This window comes from Macaca thibetana, chromosome 10 (genome assembly GCF_024542745.1).
Source record: "Macaca thibetana thibetana isolate TM-01 chromosome 10, ASM2454274v1, whole genome shotgun sequence".
Classification (NCBI taxonomy): domain Eukaryota; kingdom Metazoa; phylum Chordata; class Mammalia; order Primates; family Cercopithecidae; genus Macaca; species Macaca thibetana.
The window spans coordinates 18,659,810-18,678,609 of NC_065587.1; the positions used below are offsets into that span (position 1 = coordinate 18,659,810).

At 44.7% G+C, this 18,800-nt stretch overlaps 1 protein-coding gene across 1 annotated transcript; it reads left to right on the forward strand.

The window, feature by feature from the left end:
• The first annotated feature begins 834 nt into the window (after nt 1-834).
• LOC126929865 (ret finger protein-like 3) lies at nt 835-4,142 on the forward strand. Its single transcript, XM_050746546.1, has 2 exons — nt 835-1,696; nt 3,225-4,142. The coding sequence occupies exons 1-2, from the start codon at nt 1,324-1,326 to the stop codon at nt 3,836-3,838; spliced, it is 987 nt and encodes a 328-aa protein (XP_050602503.1). The 5' UTR covers nt 835-1,323; the 3' UTR covers nt 3,839-4,142.
• The last annotated feature ends 14,658 nt before the right edge of the window (nt 4,143-18,800 follow it).

Sequence of the window (18,800 nt, forward strand, 5' to 3'; positions counted from 1 at the left end):
CATATGAAAGAAAAATACACTGTCAGGATGGAGGATTTAGTAAAGTTACAGTGAACTGGAGATATATTACCAATAAAAACCTAACTCCCGGTTATAATCAAATCAAAGCCTCATTAGGTTAGAGGGCGTGGCAGGGTGTGACCCAGTGGGAGGTGGGAATCTCACCAATGAAAGGCCCTCGTGTGCCCCTTCCCCACAAGACCTGAGCTCCTGGTGGAAGCAGCTGGAGGACAGAGGAGCTTCCAGCAGAAGAGGTGAGTCCATGCCTGTGTGTGTTTTTCCTCCTTAGATGTCTAGAAATGGGGGTTATGACTTGGGGGAATGAATGAGAGAAATTTGTAAGTAAGGAATTCAACAAGGGCTGTCTGAGCGCTGCCTCAGAGTTAGAAACCAGTCACCCTGGATCCCCAGTCTAGGAGTGGTGGCAGTCAATTTGGTATTCATTTCCAAGGCTGGAGAAGGATGTAATTTTTCTTTTTTCTTTTTTTTTTTTTTTTGGTGAGACAGGGTCTTAACTCTGTTGTCCAGGTTGGAGAGACCTGACGTGATCTCTGCTCACTGCTAATTTTTGTATTATTTGTAGAGACAGGGTCTTCCTGTGTTGCCCAGACTGGTCTCAAACTCCTGGGCTCAAGGGATCTTCCTGCCTCGGCCTTGCAAAGTGCTGGGATTACAGATGTGAGCTACTGCATCCAGCACCTCTTTTCCTTTTTTTTTTTTTTTTTTTTTTTTTGAGATGGTGTCTCACTCTGTTGCCCAGGCCGGAGTGCAATGGCACAATCTCGGCTCACTGCAACCTCTGCCTCCCAGGTTCAAGCGATTCTCCTGCCTCAGCCTCTCAAGTATCTGGGATTACAGGCGTCTGCCACCGCGCCTGGCTAATTCTTTTGTGTTTTCAGTAGAGATGGGGTTTCACCATGTTGATCAGGCTGATCTCAAACTTTTGATGGCCTCAGATGATCCACCCACCTCGGCCCCCCAAAGTGCTGGGATTACAGGCACGCCTGGCCTCCCAACCCCTAATTCTTATGTTCATCAATCAGTCTCTCGCTCGGGCTGCCCTAGGAGGAGGTGAAGTGACCCCAGCTCTCTGCTCCTCACATGGGTGCTGCCGTGTCACTGGCTCAGACTCAGCTGCTGGGTCTCCTGGCTCAGGAGAATGAACCCTTCCTCCACCTCAGCTTAGAGCACAGTGATGATTTGTGACTTCCTTCCCAGTAGAACTTCAGATCTCTGAAGACGGGGGTGGGGGGATGTACTTGAGTGTTTGTACTCACGGCCTTGTTCTAGGAGTGACAAAGCTGGAACACAATACCTGTATGCATGAAAAGGTTGTCACTTGTCACAACTGACAGGCTTTCATCTCATGGAAATTTTCTTCCCTTGTGCACTTTTCCCCTGGCAGTGGACATGGCTGCACTCTTCCAAGAAGCGAGCAGCTGTCCCGTCTGCTCAGACTATCTAGAAAAACCAATGTCCCTGGAGTGTGGATGCAGCGTCTGCCTCAAGTGCATCAACTCACTGCAGAAGGAGCCCCGTGGGGAGGACCTACTTTGCTGTTGCTGTTCTGCGGTCTCTCAGAAGAACAAAGTCAGGCCCAATCGGCAGCTAGAGAGGCTGGTTTCCCACATCAAGGAACTGGAGCCCAAGCTGAAGAAGATTCTGCAGATGAACCCAAGGATGAGCAAGTTCCAAGGTAAGGAATCTATATACCCTGCCCCCTTCCCACGACCAGACCAGGAAAAATCATTTGTGCAATTGGCCCCCCATTCCATATGGGGATTAGCTGCTGTCTGGCATCTAAAATTGAGATGCTTCTTCATCATCAGATTCGCAGCCCTGACAACACACAGAATCACCTGGTGATCTCCAAAACAAAAACAAACAAAAACGCGATGTCTATGTCATGGGTTAGACAAGGGATTCTCTAAACTTAGTGTGCTTAAATTACCTGGAAATCTTGTTAAAAGGCAGATTCTGAACTAGGAGGTCTCAGGATTGTTCCCACTGGCTTAGGGACTTTGCTGAGTAGCAAAAACATAGAGCAACTGAATTTGAATTTCTCTTTAGCAAAGGTAAATTTCTCTGACATTAAAATGGGCCTGGTAATTCTAATGCACAGTGAATATTGGCATCCATTGCACCAAACAACCTCACCCCAGGGTTGGGAAGAGTTTGGAATGGAGCACCTGTGGTTTCTGTGACTGTGGGGAGAGCTGCAGACGCTGGTCTCCTCATCCATGCACCATGGGCTTCAACAGGGGTCCTGGCTACAGAAAATACTATCACTCTCCATAACTCCGGAGAAAAGGGACATTTAAATGAACAGATTATGGTCAGCCTGGGCAAAGAATTACACCTATAAATGGTGGTGGGCCTCTATGATGTCCCTGACACTAGTAGCTTCTGCCCTGACACAATCTCTACTCCTCCACCTACCAGTACCTGTCTCTCTGCTGAAATATGGAGGACACATTCACCCTGGCCAAGTCATGTTTGGAACCATCTTCCTCCTTCCTTGCCCATGTTCATTCATTTCATTCCCTAACTCACCATCAAACAGCAATCAATCCCCTCAAGTTTTACTGTAATCTATAAAATCTACATTGGTGATCATATCAGTTTTTTGACTTGAAGGATTATACGTTCTGTAGATTTCTTTTTCTGAATGTTCTGGACAATTAATTTTCTCTAGGCCAGATCTCACCGCCTCCTTCCTCTGTCATCACATTGTCAGCTGCAGAGATGTCCCATCTGCTGTCAGAACTGTGCACAATTAATTTGTTTACAAACATGGAAAACAAAGGCCTGGAATCATGCTTTAGATACTATTTAAATTGAAGCAATAAAACGTGGAAACAAATATCATTTAATATCGACCACTTGCATTGTCTTATTATTTATTTGTTCCTGCATCAAGGTGGTAGAAAGGGGGTCATGGTGTCTGCCTTCAGAGACCCTCCACTCTAAATGAAGAAAAGTCCAATGAAGCAAACATGTGACATAAAGTAAAATAAGAATTGCTACCGTGAATAAGAGTCGGTATTGCTACAAAGCATACCTGTGAGAATTTGAACTAGTCAAGGAAGTTGCCTCATGAAGTTTTGATTTTGGGGGAGAATTAAAGAAACTAAAGTCAAGAGACATTTGGGCCTTTGAAGTAGAGGAGAAGCATGGGGTGGGCTTCGGTCCATTTGCTGAGCAACCTTTTTTCCTTTTCACAGTGGATATGACCTTGGATGCCAACACAGCCAACAACTTCCTCCTCATTTCTGATGACCTCAGGAGCGTCCGAAGTGGGCGCATCAGACAGAATCGGCAAGACTTTGCCGAGAGATTTGACTTGTCCATTTGTGTCCTGGGCTCCTCTCGCTTTACCTGTGGCCGCCACTACTGGGAGGTAGACGTGGGAACAAGCACAGAATGGGACCTGGGAATCTGCAGAGAATCTGTTCACCGCAAAGGGAGGATCCAGCTGACCACAGAGCATGGATTCTGGACTGTGAGTTTGAGGGCTGGAAGCCGCCTCTCTGCCAGCACGGTGCCGCTGACTTTCCTCTTCGTAGATGGCAAGCTACAGCGAGTGGGGATTTTTCTGGATATGGGCATGCAGAACGTTTCCTTTTTTGATGCTGAAGGTGGTTCCCATGTCTATACATTCAGGAGAGTCTCTGCTGAGGAGCCACTGCGCCCGTTTTTGGCTCCTTCAATTCCACCTAATGGTGATCAGGGTGTCTTGAGTATCTGTCCTGTGATGAACCCAGGCACTACTGATGCTCCAGTCCATCCTGGGGAGGCCAAACAAACCCCCACTGCAAAAAAACAAAAAACAGGGTAAGAAAATTACTTGGGTGGGTAGACTTGGAAACTTTCTACTTGGTAAAAGCATTATACAAAGTCATAGGAGAAAAATACGGGACATGTCATGATTGTACTTAATCTAATTTGATTAGATTATAAATTGAGTCCTAAGTATTAATTATTGCCACCATCCAACTCATTGAGTCTTATGTTCACATCTTATTTCCTATAGAAATGTCCTGTATTCTGGGATCAATTTCCAAATGCTTTACTTTTTTATTTCTGTAAGTTCAAATTAATGTATTATAGAAGTTATGAGTTAAATAAACATTGGAATATCACCTAATGGATTATGTGATTTTCCTTCCTCAGCCTCCTGAGTAACTAGGATTACAGGCACTCACCATCAAACCCAGCTAATTTTTTGTATTTTTAGTAGACAGAGGGTTTCAACATGTTGGCCAGGCTGGTCTCGAACTCTTGACCTCATGATTCACCTGCATCGGCCTCCCAAAGTGCTGGGATTGCAGGCGTGAGCCACCGCACCCAGCCGGATTATGTGATTTTATAAATGATAAGAGTGCAATAGATTTTATTCATAGTAAAAGTGTGAGTGTGTGTGTATACATGAGTGGTGCATGTGTGTGTATTTGAACAGAGAGCTGGATAAATGCCTATGTCCTATCCAGAACTGAAAAGACAAGTTGTCGCCATCATTGCTCAGTGTAGGTAGCATTTTCCTGGATGTGCGTTCATCTACATTAACAATGATAATTCCCCCAATTAATTATTGTAATTATTAATTGTAATTGTTACAATTAATAAATATGCAGGCTAACAAAGCAAAAAAAGATGACACACATTGTTAATATCAGAAATAAAAGAGGGGCCATGTCTACCAAACTGTTGAGCATTAAAAGGATAATCTGGGACTGTTATGAATGACTCTATTCCCACAGTTTGATAACCTAGGTGAAATATATCAATTCCTTGAGAGACATAATCTTCCCAAGTTCGCACTAGAAACAGATCATCTGAACAGCCTCTGCCTATTAATTGAATTAACATTAAGAACTTTCCAAAAAAGACAACACCAGAACCAAATGATTTCTCATATGAAATCCACCAAATTCTTACGAATCCCAACATATTTTCACAATACAATCCAAAAATTGTGCTCTTAGGTATGTACTCAGTTGAGATGAAAAGTTACGTCCACACAAAGCCTGTACAGGAATGTTTACAGCAGCTTTATCTATAACCACCGAAACTAGAAGCGAGATGTTCAAGAGGTGAATGAAAAAAATAATCATCCATAAAACACAATATTATTCTGTCATTTAAAGGAGTTCTCCATCAAGGCATAGAAAAGACAAAGGCATGTATCAGAAAGACTGTAAGGGCATGGCTTCAAGTGGATGAGACCATACAGAAAGGCAGCAGAGCAGGGTGACTTTAAGTATATTGATTAGTGAAGTAAGTTCATCTGAAAAAGCTACATAATACTAGGTTGGTGCAAAAGTAATTGCGCTTTTTGGCATTAAAAGAATGGGGAAACCACAATTACTTTTGCACCACCCTAATATATGACTCCAACTATATGACATTCTGGAAAAGGCAAAACCAAGGGGATGGTAAAAATATCAGTAGTTGGCAAGATTTCTGGAGAAAGAGGACAGAGATTCATAAGTAAAGAAGAGGGAAGTTTTGGAGATCAAAATGGTAAACATAACATGGCAAATATTTCAAAATTCATAGAACTGTGTAATAGGAAGAAAGAACACTATGTGAATGGTAGACTTTAGATACGAATGTATCAATATTTGCACATTAATTTTAGCAAATACAACACGGTAATGTAAGATGGGAAAGTTAGGTGGAATTATAAGGTAGGGTGACAGAATAGAATAATACGGGAACTTTGTATATCACATGCTCAATCTTTATGTCAGTCTAAAACTCTTGGTTAAAGAAACATATTCATTTTTTAAATTGTAATATAGCATCACTGTTTCAGGGAGATCTCTTCACAATAATGTACAACAATTGAGTCATGTCTAGACATTAGCTGGAAAGATTGTCTTACTATTAAATGTGAACGAAAATTGACTTTTAAATGTGTATTTAATTTTGTGATTTTAGCAATACTTCTTGACTAGGCAAATAAAAACTCTGGCACATTTGAACATATGGCTTAACTTATTCATAGCTTCCTCTTACATATGGGACACTGGGTATAATCCACAATTGTTATTCTTAAATCAATGTAATAAATTTCCACGGTACCTTCATATGGGTGCACCCGGTGGTTTGCCCAGAGTCCAGGTTGTGTCACGTGCCTCTTGGTGTAGACGCTGTATCTTCTTAAAGTCTCTATCAGAGAAGATCCTGGTTAATCTTTTTGCAATGCAGAGAGCCACTGATATGTTACTGACAGAAAGACCAGAGGGAGAACTGCGATCATTGGTTCTGAGTTCTAACTTCTGATCCCATTGTTTACTGGCTTCCAAACAGGGTCATCTGAATCAAAGTTGGGTCTCAGGAAGATCATGGAGTTCAGTGAGCACTTTATACGTGGATTAGAAAGACTGCGTGGGCGATGCCTTCACATAGATGAGGCGATACAGAAAGGCAGAGGGCTGGTGTAGTGGGGGCCTGGACCCCAGTCCCACTAGAGACACGTGGACCTGGGAAGGTCATGCAATCCCTCGATCCTCAGATCTCTGCACTGTTATGTTAAAACGTTCATAGGGCCTACTTATTAATATCACAGTATGGGGCTAGAAAAATCACTACATGTAGGAGAATATTAAGAAAGAGAATCAGAACTTCAGTAGTGATATGTAAGGGTTTACTAAATGCCGGAAGGAATAAGCTGGACACTTAGTAGTGGCTGAACACGGAGAGGCTGTTTGGGTGGCTCCAGGCCAGTGGAGGATGGGTCCCTGTTCATCTTTTACGTGGGTGTGCTGCCTTACAACTTCTGGAGGACATCTGCTATTATCTCCGGGAATCCCCACATCAGCCCGGCAGGGTGGGCAGAGGAGGGGCCGCCGCTCAGATTTTCCAGTGGGGGGCATTGAGTATCACTTAGAGATGGTGAGTGATTTGCAGAATCCGATTCCAATGAGTGAAGGATCTTGGGGGGAAATGAATTTGCTTCCCCAGAGACAGAGATTCCTGAACAACTGAGACCTCTGTATCATGCCCTGGACCACTGATCAGAGGGACCCCTTCACTCTCTTTCTCCAATCCTTTTATTCCAAGGTGTGTGGAAAGACAGAGTTTGTGCTCGGGAAGAGTTGCCTGAGATGAAGACAGGTCCCTAATTAATAATCAACCACAGGAAAAACACTCGCCTAGCAGCAGATGGCTCTGGGGCCAGGTGTAAGGCTCCCCCCAGCGCAGGGTTCTCCCAAAGCCTGCAACTCCCCTTTTCTGCATCCCTCCCCACACCCCTCCTAACCATCCACCCACCCACGCTCAGCTATGCTTTCTCTTGCTTTCCAAATAGCCAAGCTAGAGGAATACAGACAACTGGGCACTGCAAAGAGTTTCTCGGGAAAACCAAACCAAAAGGAACAAGAAACACGATTCATAATGGCCAAAAGGGGAAAACTAAGTGTCCATCTGCCAACAAACAGATAAATGAAATTCGGTTGTTCCATACTGTGGAATATTGTTCACCCATAAAAAGAAGTAAAAATAATTAGTTTTCAAAAATAAAAATAAACAAAATAAACAATGATAGCGTTTGACTATAAAGACAACAGAAAGAAAAGGAATGAAGTCCTGATGCATGCTACACACGGATGCACCTAGAAAGCATGATGCCAAGTGAAAGGAGCCAGGCACAAAAGGCCGCATGTTGTGTGATTCCACTTCCATGAAATGCACAGAACAGGCAAATCCACAGACAGAATGGTGATAAGTGGTTGCCAGGGAGGGGCTGCAGGGAGAGGGGAATGGGACGCAATTGCTAATCAACGCTCCTGCTAATCAACACTCCAGCACCACTCCTGATTCGCTACGTGGTCAGGTTATCTCACCTCTCTGTGCGTCAGTTTCCTCATCTATAAAACGGTGTGACTACTACCTACCTCATGGGGTGTTAAGAATAACACCCAGAAAGCACTTAGCACAGTGCCTGGTACATGGCAAAAACACAATGGCTGGTCACCTTGTGGGGGTGGTGGTTGCTGCCAAGGCTCAAGTCAACTGGAAGAATGGACAAGGAAGAGGACAGGCCAAGGCAGAAAGCTGATCAGAAGGCAGAGGTGGACAGGGGCAGGGATGTCTTCAGATCTGGGCACTTGCTGCCCCACATACCATGGATGCTAAGCTGAGAGGCAGGGACATGCGAGCCCAGCTGCAGTGTGGGAACCACCAGGCCCCGAGTGTATGCACATGGCTCAATTCCAAGCTCCAAGGGGACAGACATGGAGATGAGAGTCCTGATGACCCTCATGCCTGTGCTGGGGCCAATGTGGAAGGGAGAAAGGTCATGAGCCCAGCAGACCTGGCAGAGTGCTGGGGAGGGAAGAGGGCACTGGATCCAGGAACGAAGACTCCAACAGGTGGAGTGAATGGGTGGCCTGAGAAGGAGCAGGTGTTGCTCACCTGTTCGCACCTGGCAGGGCTGACCTTGGGGTCACAGCCCATCCCAGCACACGCTCTAAGAGGATTCCAGAGATTTGGGGCACCAACTCTAGACCTTTGATGATTCAAAACTCCCCAGATGGCCAGGCGAGGTGGCTCACGCCTGTAATCCCAGCACTTCGGGAGGCCAAGGTAGGAGGATTGCTTGAGCCCATAAGTTCGAGACCAGCCTGGGCAACATGGTGAAACCCCATCTCTATAAAAAAATGAAAAATTGGCCAGGTGCGTGCCTGTAGTCCCAGTTATGCAGGAGGCTGACGTGGGAGGAGGTCAACGCTACAGTGAGCCTAGGAGGTCAACGCTACAGTGAGCCATGATCACGTCACTGTACCCAGCCTGGGTGACAGAGCAGGACTCTGTCTCAAAAAAAAAAAAAAAAAAGGACTCCTTAGAAATTGCAAAATGGCAATCCCCACTCCTAATTCAATCCCAGAGTTCACGGAAGAAGAGAGCACCAGCCATGGGAGAAAGCATCAGATGCCATCTAACAGCCTCATTATGCAGACAAGCACATGGCAGCTGGAGAGCCGAGGGAGCTGCCCTAACCCCACATCAAGCCTCTCTTCTCTTCTCCAAGGAAGGGGCCCCATTTCCAAATCACCTCAGGCCAGGTTTGCGGGAAGTGAGCAGCAAGTCTCCAGGAGGGGCGGGGCATGGTGACTCACGCCTGTAATCCTAAAACTTTGGGAGGTCGAGGTGGGCGGATTACCTGAGGCCAGGAGTTCAAGACCAGCCTGGCCAACATGGCGAAACCCTGTCTCTACTAAAAATACAAAAAAAATGGCCAGGTGTGGTGGTGGGCGCCTATAATCCCAGCTACTTGGGAGGCTGAGGCAGGAGAATCGCTTGAACCCGGGACCCAGGAAGCAGATGTTGCGGTGAGCCAAGATCACGCTACTGTACTCCAGCCTGGGTGACAGTGCAAGACTTGTCTCAAAAAAAAAAGAACAAAAAGGGGATTAGGGCATTATGTGAAGTGATCCACATACACTATTTAATCCCACAATCCATTGAAGGAAATAGGTGGGGTTTTTTTTCTTTTTCTTTCTTTCTTTCTTTTTTTTTTTTTTTGAGACAGAGTCTCACTTTGTCACCCACGCTGGAGTGCAATGGTGTGATCTTGGCTCACTGCAGCCTCCACCTCCCAGGTTCAAGTGATTCTCCTGCCTCAGCCTCCTGAGTACCTGGAACTACAGGTGCATGCCACCATGCTCAGCTAATTTTTGTATTTTTAGTAGTGATGTGGTTTTGCCATGTTAGTCAAGCTGGTCTCAAACTCCTAACCTCAGGTGATCTGCCCACCTCAGCCTCCCAAAGTGCTGGGATTACAGGTATGAGCTACCACCCCCACCCCTCCACTCAGATTCTCTAAAGCGTTCCTAACAGCTCCCCCTCCCAAAGTTTAGAGATGCTGACATCGTTTTTTTATAATTTTATTTCTATCATAAGAGTAAATCTAATATTGAGAAAGACCAGAGCAGAGATAAAAAGAAAACTGAAACACGAAAATCAATAGTAAATACAGAAACCAAATATGCTGGGTCGGTTGCTGTTTTGTTGTTGGAGATTTTTTTTTAAATGAACTGAATTTATCATCCTTTGCACAAACTTCAGAAAAGGAAAAGAAAAAAAGGAGAAAAATGGAAACAAAAGCAATAAAAAAAAAACGGCAAAGTGATACAAGAACCTTTAAAAAAAAAAAGAAATATATGCTATGGTAAAAGACAATTCAAACAGTATAGAAGGGTATGAAGTGAAAAATAAATCTGTTTTTGCTCCCCCCACCCCAGTTATTCCTTATCCTTAGACCTATTAGCCAGAGTTTGCTACTCTTGGCAGAAGGAAACTTTTTATTGTGTTTTTCACATTGCAAGCGATGGTATCCATTTTCTGAAGGAGAAGATGGAATTTAGAAAATTCCCAGAGGCATCTAATTTGCTAAAAGATAATGAACACCATATGAAAGAATTAAGTGCTTTCCTGGATCCTGACAAAATAAAGATATCTATCAAAGAAACTCCTCAGAGGAAGTCCAGATGACCACGCAATTGAACTTTATCATGCTCATAGGTCTGGCAATCCCCATGCCCTTGAAATACCCAGGAAAACCACCCAACAGAAAGCAATACCTGATAAATATAGTGATTCTTTATAAAGCCAGCCTGAAACTGGAGGAAACCTTGTAAAACTGTTACCTTGTTCAGTAATCCTAATGAACACAGGAGCAAACTTTCTCCTCAACCAATCCTTGAAACACAGCCACAGATTCTTCTGAATTCATGGGGTCTTGTGCAGGCAGGATAGTGTAGTATCTTGCACAACATATGAGAGTATCATTCATCAGATAAAGTGAATCATCCCAAAGCATTTGACTATGTTGTAATTCCAAATTTCAGAAGCGTGTGAAAAATCGATAGGACGCTGCTACGGTCCCAGTGTTTATGTCCCTCTAAAATTTGTATTAAAACCAGCTGGGCACAATGGTTCATGCCTGTAATCCCAGTACTTTGGAAGGCCAAGGTGGTGGATCACTTGAGGTCAGGAGTTCGAGACCAGCCTGACCAACATGGTGAAACCCCGTCTCTACCAAAAATATGAAAAATTAGCCCGGTGTGGTGGTGTGTGCCTGTAATGCCAGCTACCCAGGAGGCTGAGGCAGGAGAATCACTTGATCCCAGGAGGCGGAGGTTGCAGTGAGCCGAGATCACGCCACTGCACTCCAGCCTGGGCGACAGAGCAAGGCTCTGTCTCAGAAATAAATAAATAAATAAAAATAAAAAAATAAAAAATAGTGTTAAAACCGAATCCTCACTGCAGTGGTATTAAGAGGTGGGTCCTTTAGGAGGTGATTGGGTCGTGGGGGCTCCATCCTCTTGAATGGGATTAGTGCCCTTATGAAAGAGGCTTGAGGGAGTCTTGCCCTCCATGTAAGAACACAGAAGGCGCCATCTACAAGGAGCAGGTCCTCGCCAGGCACCAAATCTGCTGGTGCCTTGCTCTTGAACTTTCCAGCCTCTAGAACTGCCAGCAGTAAATTTCTGTTTGTAAATTACCCAGTCTAAGGTATTTTGCTATAGCAGCCCACATGGACTAAGACAAACATACTGGCTTTTACCTAAACCACCTACGAAATTTGAAAGTCTGAAATATTAAGAAATGGGCAAAAGGTAACTGAAATACCACTAGAGTCAGATGCCAGCCTATCTGTGTCCTTTGTTATTTAATATAACATAGAGTGGGCCGGGCGCAGTGGCTCAAGCCTGTAATCCCAGTACTTTGGGAGGCCGAGACGGGCGGATCACGAGGTCAGGAGATTGAGACCAGCCTGGCTAACACGGTGAAACCCCGTCTCTACTAAAAAAAAAAAAAAAAAAAAAAAAAAAAAAAAAAAAAACTAGCCGGGCGAGGTGGCGGGCGCCTGTAGTCCCAGTTACTCCGGAGGCTGAAGCAGGAGAATGGCGTGAACCCGGGAGGCGGAGCTTGCCGTGAGCTGAGATCTGGCCACTGCACTCCAGCCTGGGCGACAGAGCGAGACTCCGTCTAAAAAAAAAAAAAAAAAAAAAAAAAAAACATAGAGTGGTGGGGGCAGGAGAAATAATTGATTTCTTTAGGAAAAAGCAAAGGAAAAGGCTCACTGTTGTTGGCCGGGCGCGGTTACTCACGCCTATAATCCCAGCACTTTCGGAGGCCAAGGTGGGTGCATCACGAGGTCAGGAGATCGAGGGACCATCCTGGCTAACACAGTGAAACCCCATCTCAACTAAAAAATACAAAAAATTAGCCGGGCGTGGTGGCGGGCGCCTGTAGTCCCAGCTGCTTGGGAGGCTGAGGCAGGAGAATGGCATGAACTCGGCAGGTGGAGCTTGCAGTGAGCAGAGATTGTGGCACTGCACTCCAGTCTAGGCAACAGAGCAAGACTCTGTCTCAAAAAAAAAAAAAAAAAAAAAAAGACTCACTGTTGTTACTCAAAAAGAGAGGCTTGGGATAAGATTGGCACAACAGCATGCTACTGCTTTCTGTCACAGCATGCTTCAGTAAACCAGGCCATAAATCAGATCCCGGAGAAGCAAATCCTATTTACCCAATAGGAATGATGTTATAATTGAATGAAGCTTGCTTTGCTGATCAAGGATTGGGCATTAAACTAATCCTATGTAACTTCTCCTCCCCTGCCCTGATGCAAGCTGACATGACAGCCAGCCACAAGGAAGAGAGACTTCTGTGGCTCTCTCCAGCCCTCCACCACTGTCTCCTGGGCCTCAGCACCTCAGGAGGAAAGGGTAACTCTTTCAACCTTGTGAGGAACCTCATGAAAAACCACACTCAGAGGTCTTCCCTGCCACGCCGCCTCCCATGACCTAGTAAATGTTCAGGTACTAGTGCGTGGTACACATCTCTTTCATTCAACAGATTGCTGGCTTTGTGTGTGTCTATGGTCTCACACATGAAAAGGAACACAGAATTGTAGACAACTAACTGTACAATGCAGTGTGACAAGCTTTCCTAGAATATGCTGAGATAAAAATGAAATATTATGTTTCACTGAATCTTAAACACCATTATTCTATGTATCAACAAGAAAGAAAATAAAATACTTCCGGCCAGGTGTGGTGGCTCACGCCTGTAATTCCAGCACTTTGGGAGGCCGAGGCAGGTGGATAACGAGGCGGGTGGATCGCGAGGTCAGGAGATCAAGACTATCCTGGCTAACATAGTGAAACCTCGTCTCTACTTAAAAAAAAAAAATACAAAAAATTAACTGGGCATGGTGGCGGGCTCCTGTAGTCCCAGCTACCGGGGAGGCTGAGGCAGGAGAATGGCGTGAACCTGGGAGGCGGAGCTTGCAGTGAACCAAGATCCCACCACTGCACTCCAGCTTGGTCTACAGAGAGAGACTCCGTCTCAAAAAAAAAAAAATACTTCCAACTACAAGATACCGAATGGCAAAGTGCATCCTGATTCCAGAGGTGAATAAGAATGTCTGTGTTAGAATGGTGAAATGTGGTAATTAACTTTTAAAGAAGTAATTAGTATTAAGTCTCAGCATGAACCAAGCCTTACTATGGATGCTGAGAAAAGGTAGCAATTATTTCTGCTGGAGTGACTGGAGGAGGTATCACAAAGGAGGTGACATTTGACCTGAGTTTCAAAGGATTTTGTCAGTGGAAGAAAGAGTGGGAAGAGCGTTCCAAGCTGAAGGAATAGCATGAGCAAAGGTATGGAGGCAGAAAAGGGGTCCATGTTTATGGGCCAGCTAATATATTCTAAGTAGTTAGAATATAAATAAGGTGCGGGGAGAGAGAGTTGGTTGCTAAAGCTGGAAACATTGCAGCCACATTGTAAATGGCTTATAATACCAAGCATGGGAGTTTGTACCCCAGAGGTAATAGGGAGCCATTGAATGCATTGAGCTGGAGGGGGCGGTGACATGATTTGGAAAGGTCAGTTTGGCAGGGTAAATGAAGGATAGCATGGAGAAGTGTAAGAATAGATAGACAGGAATAAATACAGGTAGACCACAACCAGCCAGGTTGGGGGTAGGTGGAGAGAAAACCATACACTCGGATCTTTGTAATGACATCAGATTTTTGAAAGGTTAAGGCAACCATACGGTAATGAGAATAAAAGATCTACAATCATATACAACAATATGGGTGAATTTCACAATGTTGAGTGAAAGAAGCCAGACACGAAGAGGACAGACAGAGATTCCATTTATATCAAGCCCAAGAAGAGGCAAAACCCAATCTACAGTGTTAGCAGCCAGCATGGTGGTTACCCTTGGGAAGGTGAGTGACCGGACAGCAACATGACTTTTAGGTGGTGGTAATGTTCTGGTTCTTAATGCTGATTACATGAGTGTGTTCACTTTGGGAAAATTCACTGAACTGTCTGTTATATTTCAATACAATATACGAAACATATTTAGGACCATGGAGAGAAACTGGAAGTCAGGATCTGGAATGGAGGTAGCAGGAAGCTGTTGGACCCTGCAGATGCTCAATCCCAGAATAAGCTGAAGCGTTGGGATAATGCCATGGACCACAAAAGGGACTTCGTGTGGTGCATTAGGAGAAAGCATGGATGGATGTTGAAAAGAATGCAAAACTTCCTCATCTCCAGGTCTGTCACAGAGACACACAGGATGTACTGGTAGAGAATGACCAGCAAACAGTATAGTGGAACAAGCATGAAATGAAAGACGAGGAGACTGTTAGAGGGCACCTAGATGCTTTCAATAAGCCTATGTCTCCAGGGCCAGAGTAAGTACCTGTCAAGACAGCAAGACACTGTAGCTGGGATCCAGAAAGAGCACCTGAAGGATCTTTGGGAGGTAAGTGAAGGGAAGGGTTAGGTGGCAGGGGATGCAGCAGAGTTCAGGTTTCCTGAGAGCCTAAAACGGTGACTTCAGCAATAGGGGATTCGGGTATTTATCATCAGCAGCATTTGAGAAGAGCTGATTGTACAAACGACGTGTGATCACACAAAGAAGAGCAGAGCTCCCTAAGAGTGGGTGTGTTCACCAAGAGGCAGCCCAGTTACAATCACCCTTATTCATGGAATTATTCATCTGACAGCTCAGAGAAATTAGGACATAGCATGTATCAAGGTTTCCGCACGGGTTTAGCAAGACTTTTCTTGATTTTGGGGGGTGCAAGACACAGAAATGAGGACTGCAGAATGTGGAAGCTGGGAGCAATTTTCAGTAGGTTTCATTGTAGGACCAGAGGGGGCAGATGATCCCTAATGTGGGCAGTCACAGGGCTGTACCTTTGGCATTCTCCTATTTAACATTTTGAATAATGCTTTAGGACGAGAAAGAAAATCTGATTGTGCAATGGCAATGGCATTAACTGAGAGAGATGGTGAATATGAGTGACAACAGACTCACCATGCAGGATGCCTTCAACAGGCTGCAACATCAGGACATGGTCAAAGGTGAAATGTTTCAATCCTATTCAGAGGCCCCCAAATTAAACAGCTTATAAGTAACGTTAGAGAGATATGGCTTGCTGTTCGTTTGAAGCGTCAGCAACAATATCCCCATAGAAAACAAACCTAGGGCTCTTGGAGAACCACGAGCTTCCTATAAGCCAAAGGGGTGATGTGCCTGCTAGCAAAATGTGGGTAAATCTGGACTGTAAGAACAGTGGGGACAGCAGTCCAGAGGTCTGAGCACAGAGGGGCGGCCATACTCTACATGCTTCCTGGCCCAGGTGGAGAGTTTCGTGGTTGGTTCTGGGTAATGTTTTTGAGGAGAGCCATAAGCAGACTCTAGACTCATGGCCAGGGGAAGTATGGGGGCATTTGTCCCACATAGGAAGACTTGGCTAGAGGTGGAGAGTGAGGAGGGTGCCTAGGAACTGTCTCTGGGAAAGAACTGCCATGGGTGAGAGGGAGCACTGTGGACTCCTGCTACAGGTTAAAGCCAGGTAAAAGCTATAGGAAGACTGACTGGTGGAGCCTAAGAAAAAAAATGTGTGAAAACCTCATGAATCAAGTCATGAAGTGGGAACCTCAGCAGGCACTGATCTTGTCATCTTTAGCAGTAATATAATTATCTATCACATGCCTAATAAGTACCCAGTACTGTGTTAGGAACTTTATATGCATTATCTTACTTAGCGAGGGAGATAATTACATGTAAAATGTTTAAAGCAGTGTCTGGCACAGGTGAATGTGCACTATGTGTTAGCTGTTGTCATTATCAAATCTTCATAATAACCCTATGAAAGAGGAGCCATTATTGTCCCCATTTTACAGATGGAGAAAGTGAAGCTCAGGAAGTTAAGTGACTTGCTCAAAGTTGCACCACTAATACTTAGTAAGCCAGAACTTGAGGCCAGGGCTGCCTGACTCCAAAGCGTACCACTGTCCCTAAAGGGTAAAAAGGGACTCATATGTTTGGAGAGGGTAGGAACAGAGGCTTCCTAAGCCTGTTCTTCATCTAAGGCTCTGTTCTAAAACTGCGCCTCTTGTCCATCCTGGTCCCCTTTGTTAATAATCTGATTGTTTTTGAAGCCTGTAAATGAGAGGGGATTTTATCCCTGTTGCCAGTCTGTGCTTTTCTGGAGACCACCCAGTTACAAGCGAAATGCCCGCTCTGTGATCTTTCAGGACCAGTCCCACTGACCTGAATCAGTCTTCCACAGTTCTCAAACCACATGAGGAGTATGGAGAGAGGAGGCTCCAGGTTCTGCTGGACTGCCCTAGGCTTGCCGTTGACTCTTGAAGGATTTAGTCACAGACTCTCCAGGCCAGACACTCTCCTCCCTGATAAACCAAAAGATCCAGATTCTCTTTAATCCAGTGGAGTGCCCTGGCCAGCTCATTTCACTTCTTGCTGGTCTGAACCTTCAGCAATGTTCTTTGCCTCATTAAGGCTGTCTATTCAGTTCTATAAAGGCATCATCAAGAAAAGGCAAGTGGAGCAGAGACAAATGCAGGAATTTGGGGTCAGACAGGACTGGGTTTGGGCCACCTCACTGCCTCTGCCAAGTATCATTAGGTACACCATTTCATCAAGCTGGACCTTAGTCTCTTAATTTGCAAAACTGGGATCCTAACACCAATTTTTTAGGCAGATGTGAAGATTAAGATGATGCATATCAAGGCGTCTGGCCCAGAGTAGGTAAGTGTTTAATAAATGGTAGCTACTGTTATTACTCAAGTTGTGTCACTAGAACACATCTGATGTTGAAACATACCTTTATGGTTTAAAAAACATGCCTTATGAAAAGGGATATGTAACTTAGATTCATTCAGCTAGTCTTTTTTAGAGCCATCATTCATAACTTACCATTTTAAAAAAAGCAAAGAAATGAAAACAAATAATGTACTTCAAGAAAAAAATAGGCTACCAACTACTTGGTTGAAAGAAACATTTCCATATATGCACGAATGAGAAATAACATGGAAGATGTCTGCAAAGATGGCATGTATGAAAATATGGGTGAAACCATGGGACATAATTGCAGCTCCACCCTGCCAGTTTCAAGACTATATATTAGTTTGGTGCAAAAGTAATTGCGGTTTTGGCCACTACTTTCAGTGGCAAAAACTGCAATTACTTTTTCACCAACCATATATATATATACACACACACATATATATATACACACACACACACATATATATATATACACACACACACACACATATATATATATAAATATGTTTGCGTGTGTATGTGTAGTTTGTTTTGTTTTAAAGAAGAAAGTAAGGTAAGACCTTGCTGCTGTTAGGAGTTAGAGTAGAGGCAGGCATGGATAACAATCAAATTGGGAAAAGGATGTTAAAAACTGGACCCAGTTCCTGGGAGGAGGTAGCTCTGGAGGGCAGATCTGAGCAGCTCTGGGTGGCAGGGTGTGTCAGCCCAATGAGGAAGGACAGCAGACAGCAGAGAGAGGCCTGGTTAGCTTCCCAGGGACAGGATCCTGTTCCAAGGGATGGAGTGTCCTGTTGACAGGCAGCCAGATGGACCACGGAGCCCCAGAATCCCCAGAAAGGAAGCGAGCACCATCTCTCAACCTCTGAGCTGGGTTTTGGAGACTGACTTCTGTGTGTAGGCAGAGGGTTTGGGAGAAAAGACTGCTAAGGAAACAGGATTATGGAAACAAGATAATAATTTGAGCCATACAGACCTGGGATAACATGGATCTTGAATCACTTCCTGGAGATGCAACTTGAGCACGTTGCTTTCTAGGTCTCTATTACATCTCTTAGAAGGTAGATGTGTTCATGGGAATCAAGTGTTTTCCACATCCTGGGACTTGGTCAATGCACTTTATTCCCATTGATAAGAAGCACAATTATTACTCTAGCCAATTCTCATCCTCTCTTCTGCTTATAACCTGGGTTGGCCACCAAATGTGCTTATTGTGGTAGAGTCTCCTAACTGGTATTTCTGCTCATACTCTTTCCTCCACTAAGGATTCTCCACTCTGCAGCCAGAGTGATCCTGTTAAAATACATCAGATCATGGCACTGCTCTACCCAGTAGCCTCCCATTGTTCCTGTTTCGTGTGTCCTCCCAGTGCTGAGGCCCCACATGGTCCCACCTACCTTTGACCTTGGGTCCGATTCCTTTTTCCCTTGCCCACTCTGCCCCACCACATTGGCTTCCACATGTTCCTTGAAAATGCCAGGCACACTCCTGTCTCGGAGCCTCTGCTCTTGCTGATCCTCTGCATGGAACACTATTCGCCTGTCTTTCTTACTTACCTTCTTTGTGTCTTTGCTGAGAAGTCACCTTAGTGTGTCTTTCCCTGACCTCCCTATTTCAAATTGCAGCCCCACACTGCCAGTCTCAATCCTCTTTCCTGCGTTTTTGTTCACCG

Coding starts and splice junctions, on each gene's coding strand:
- LOC126929865 (XM_050746546.1), top strand. CDS start 1,324: ATGAAAAGGTTGTCACTTGTCACAACTGACAGGCTTTCATCTCATGGA. Junction 1,697..3,224: donor AAGGATGAGCAAGTTCCAAG/GTAAGGAATCTA, acceptor TCCTTTTCACAG/TGGATATGACCTTGGATGCC.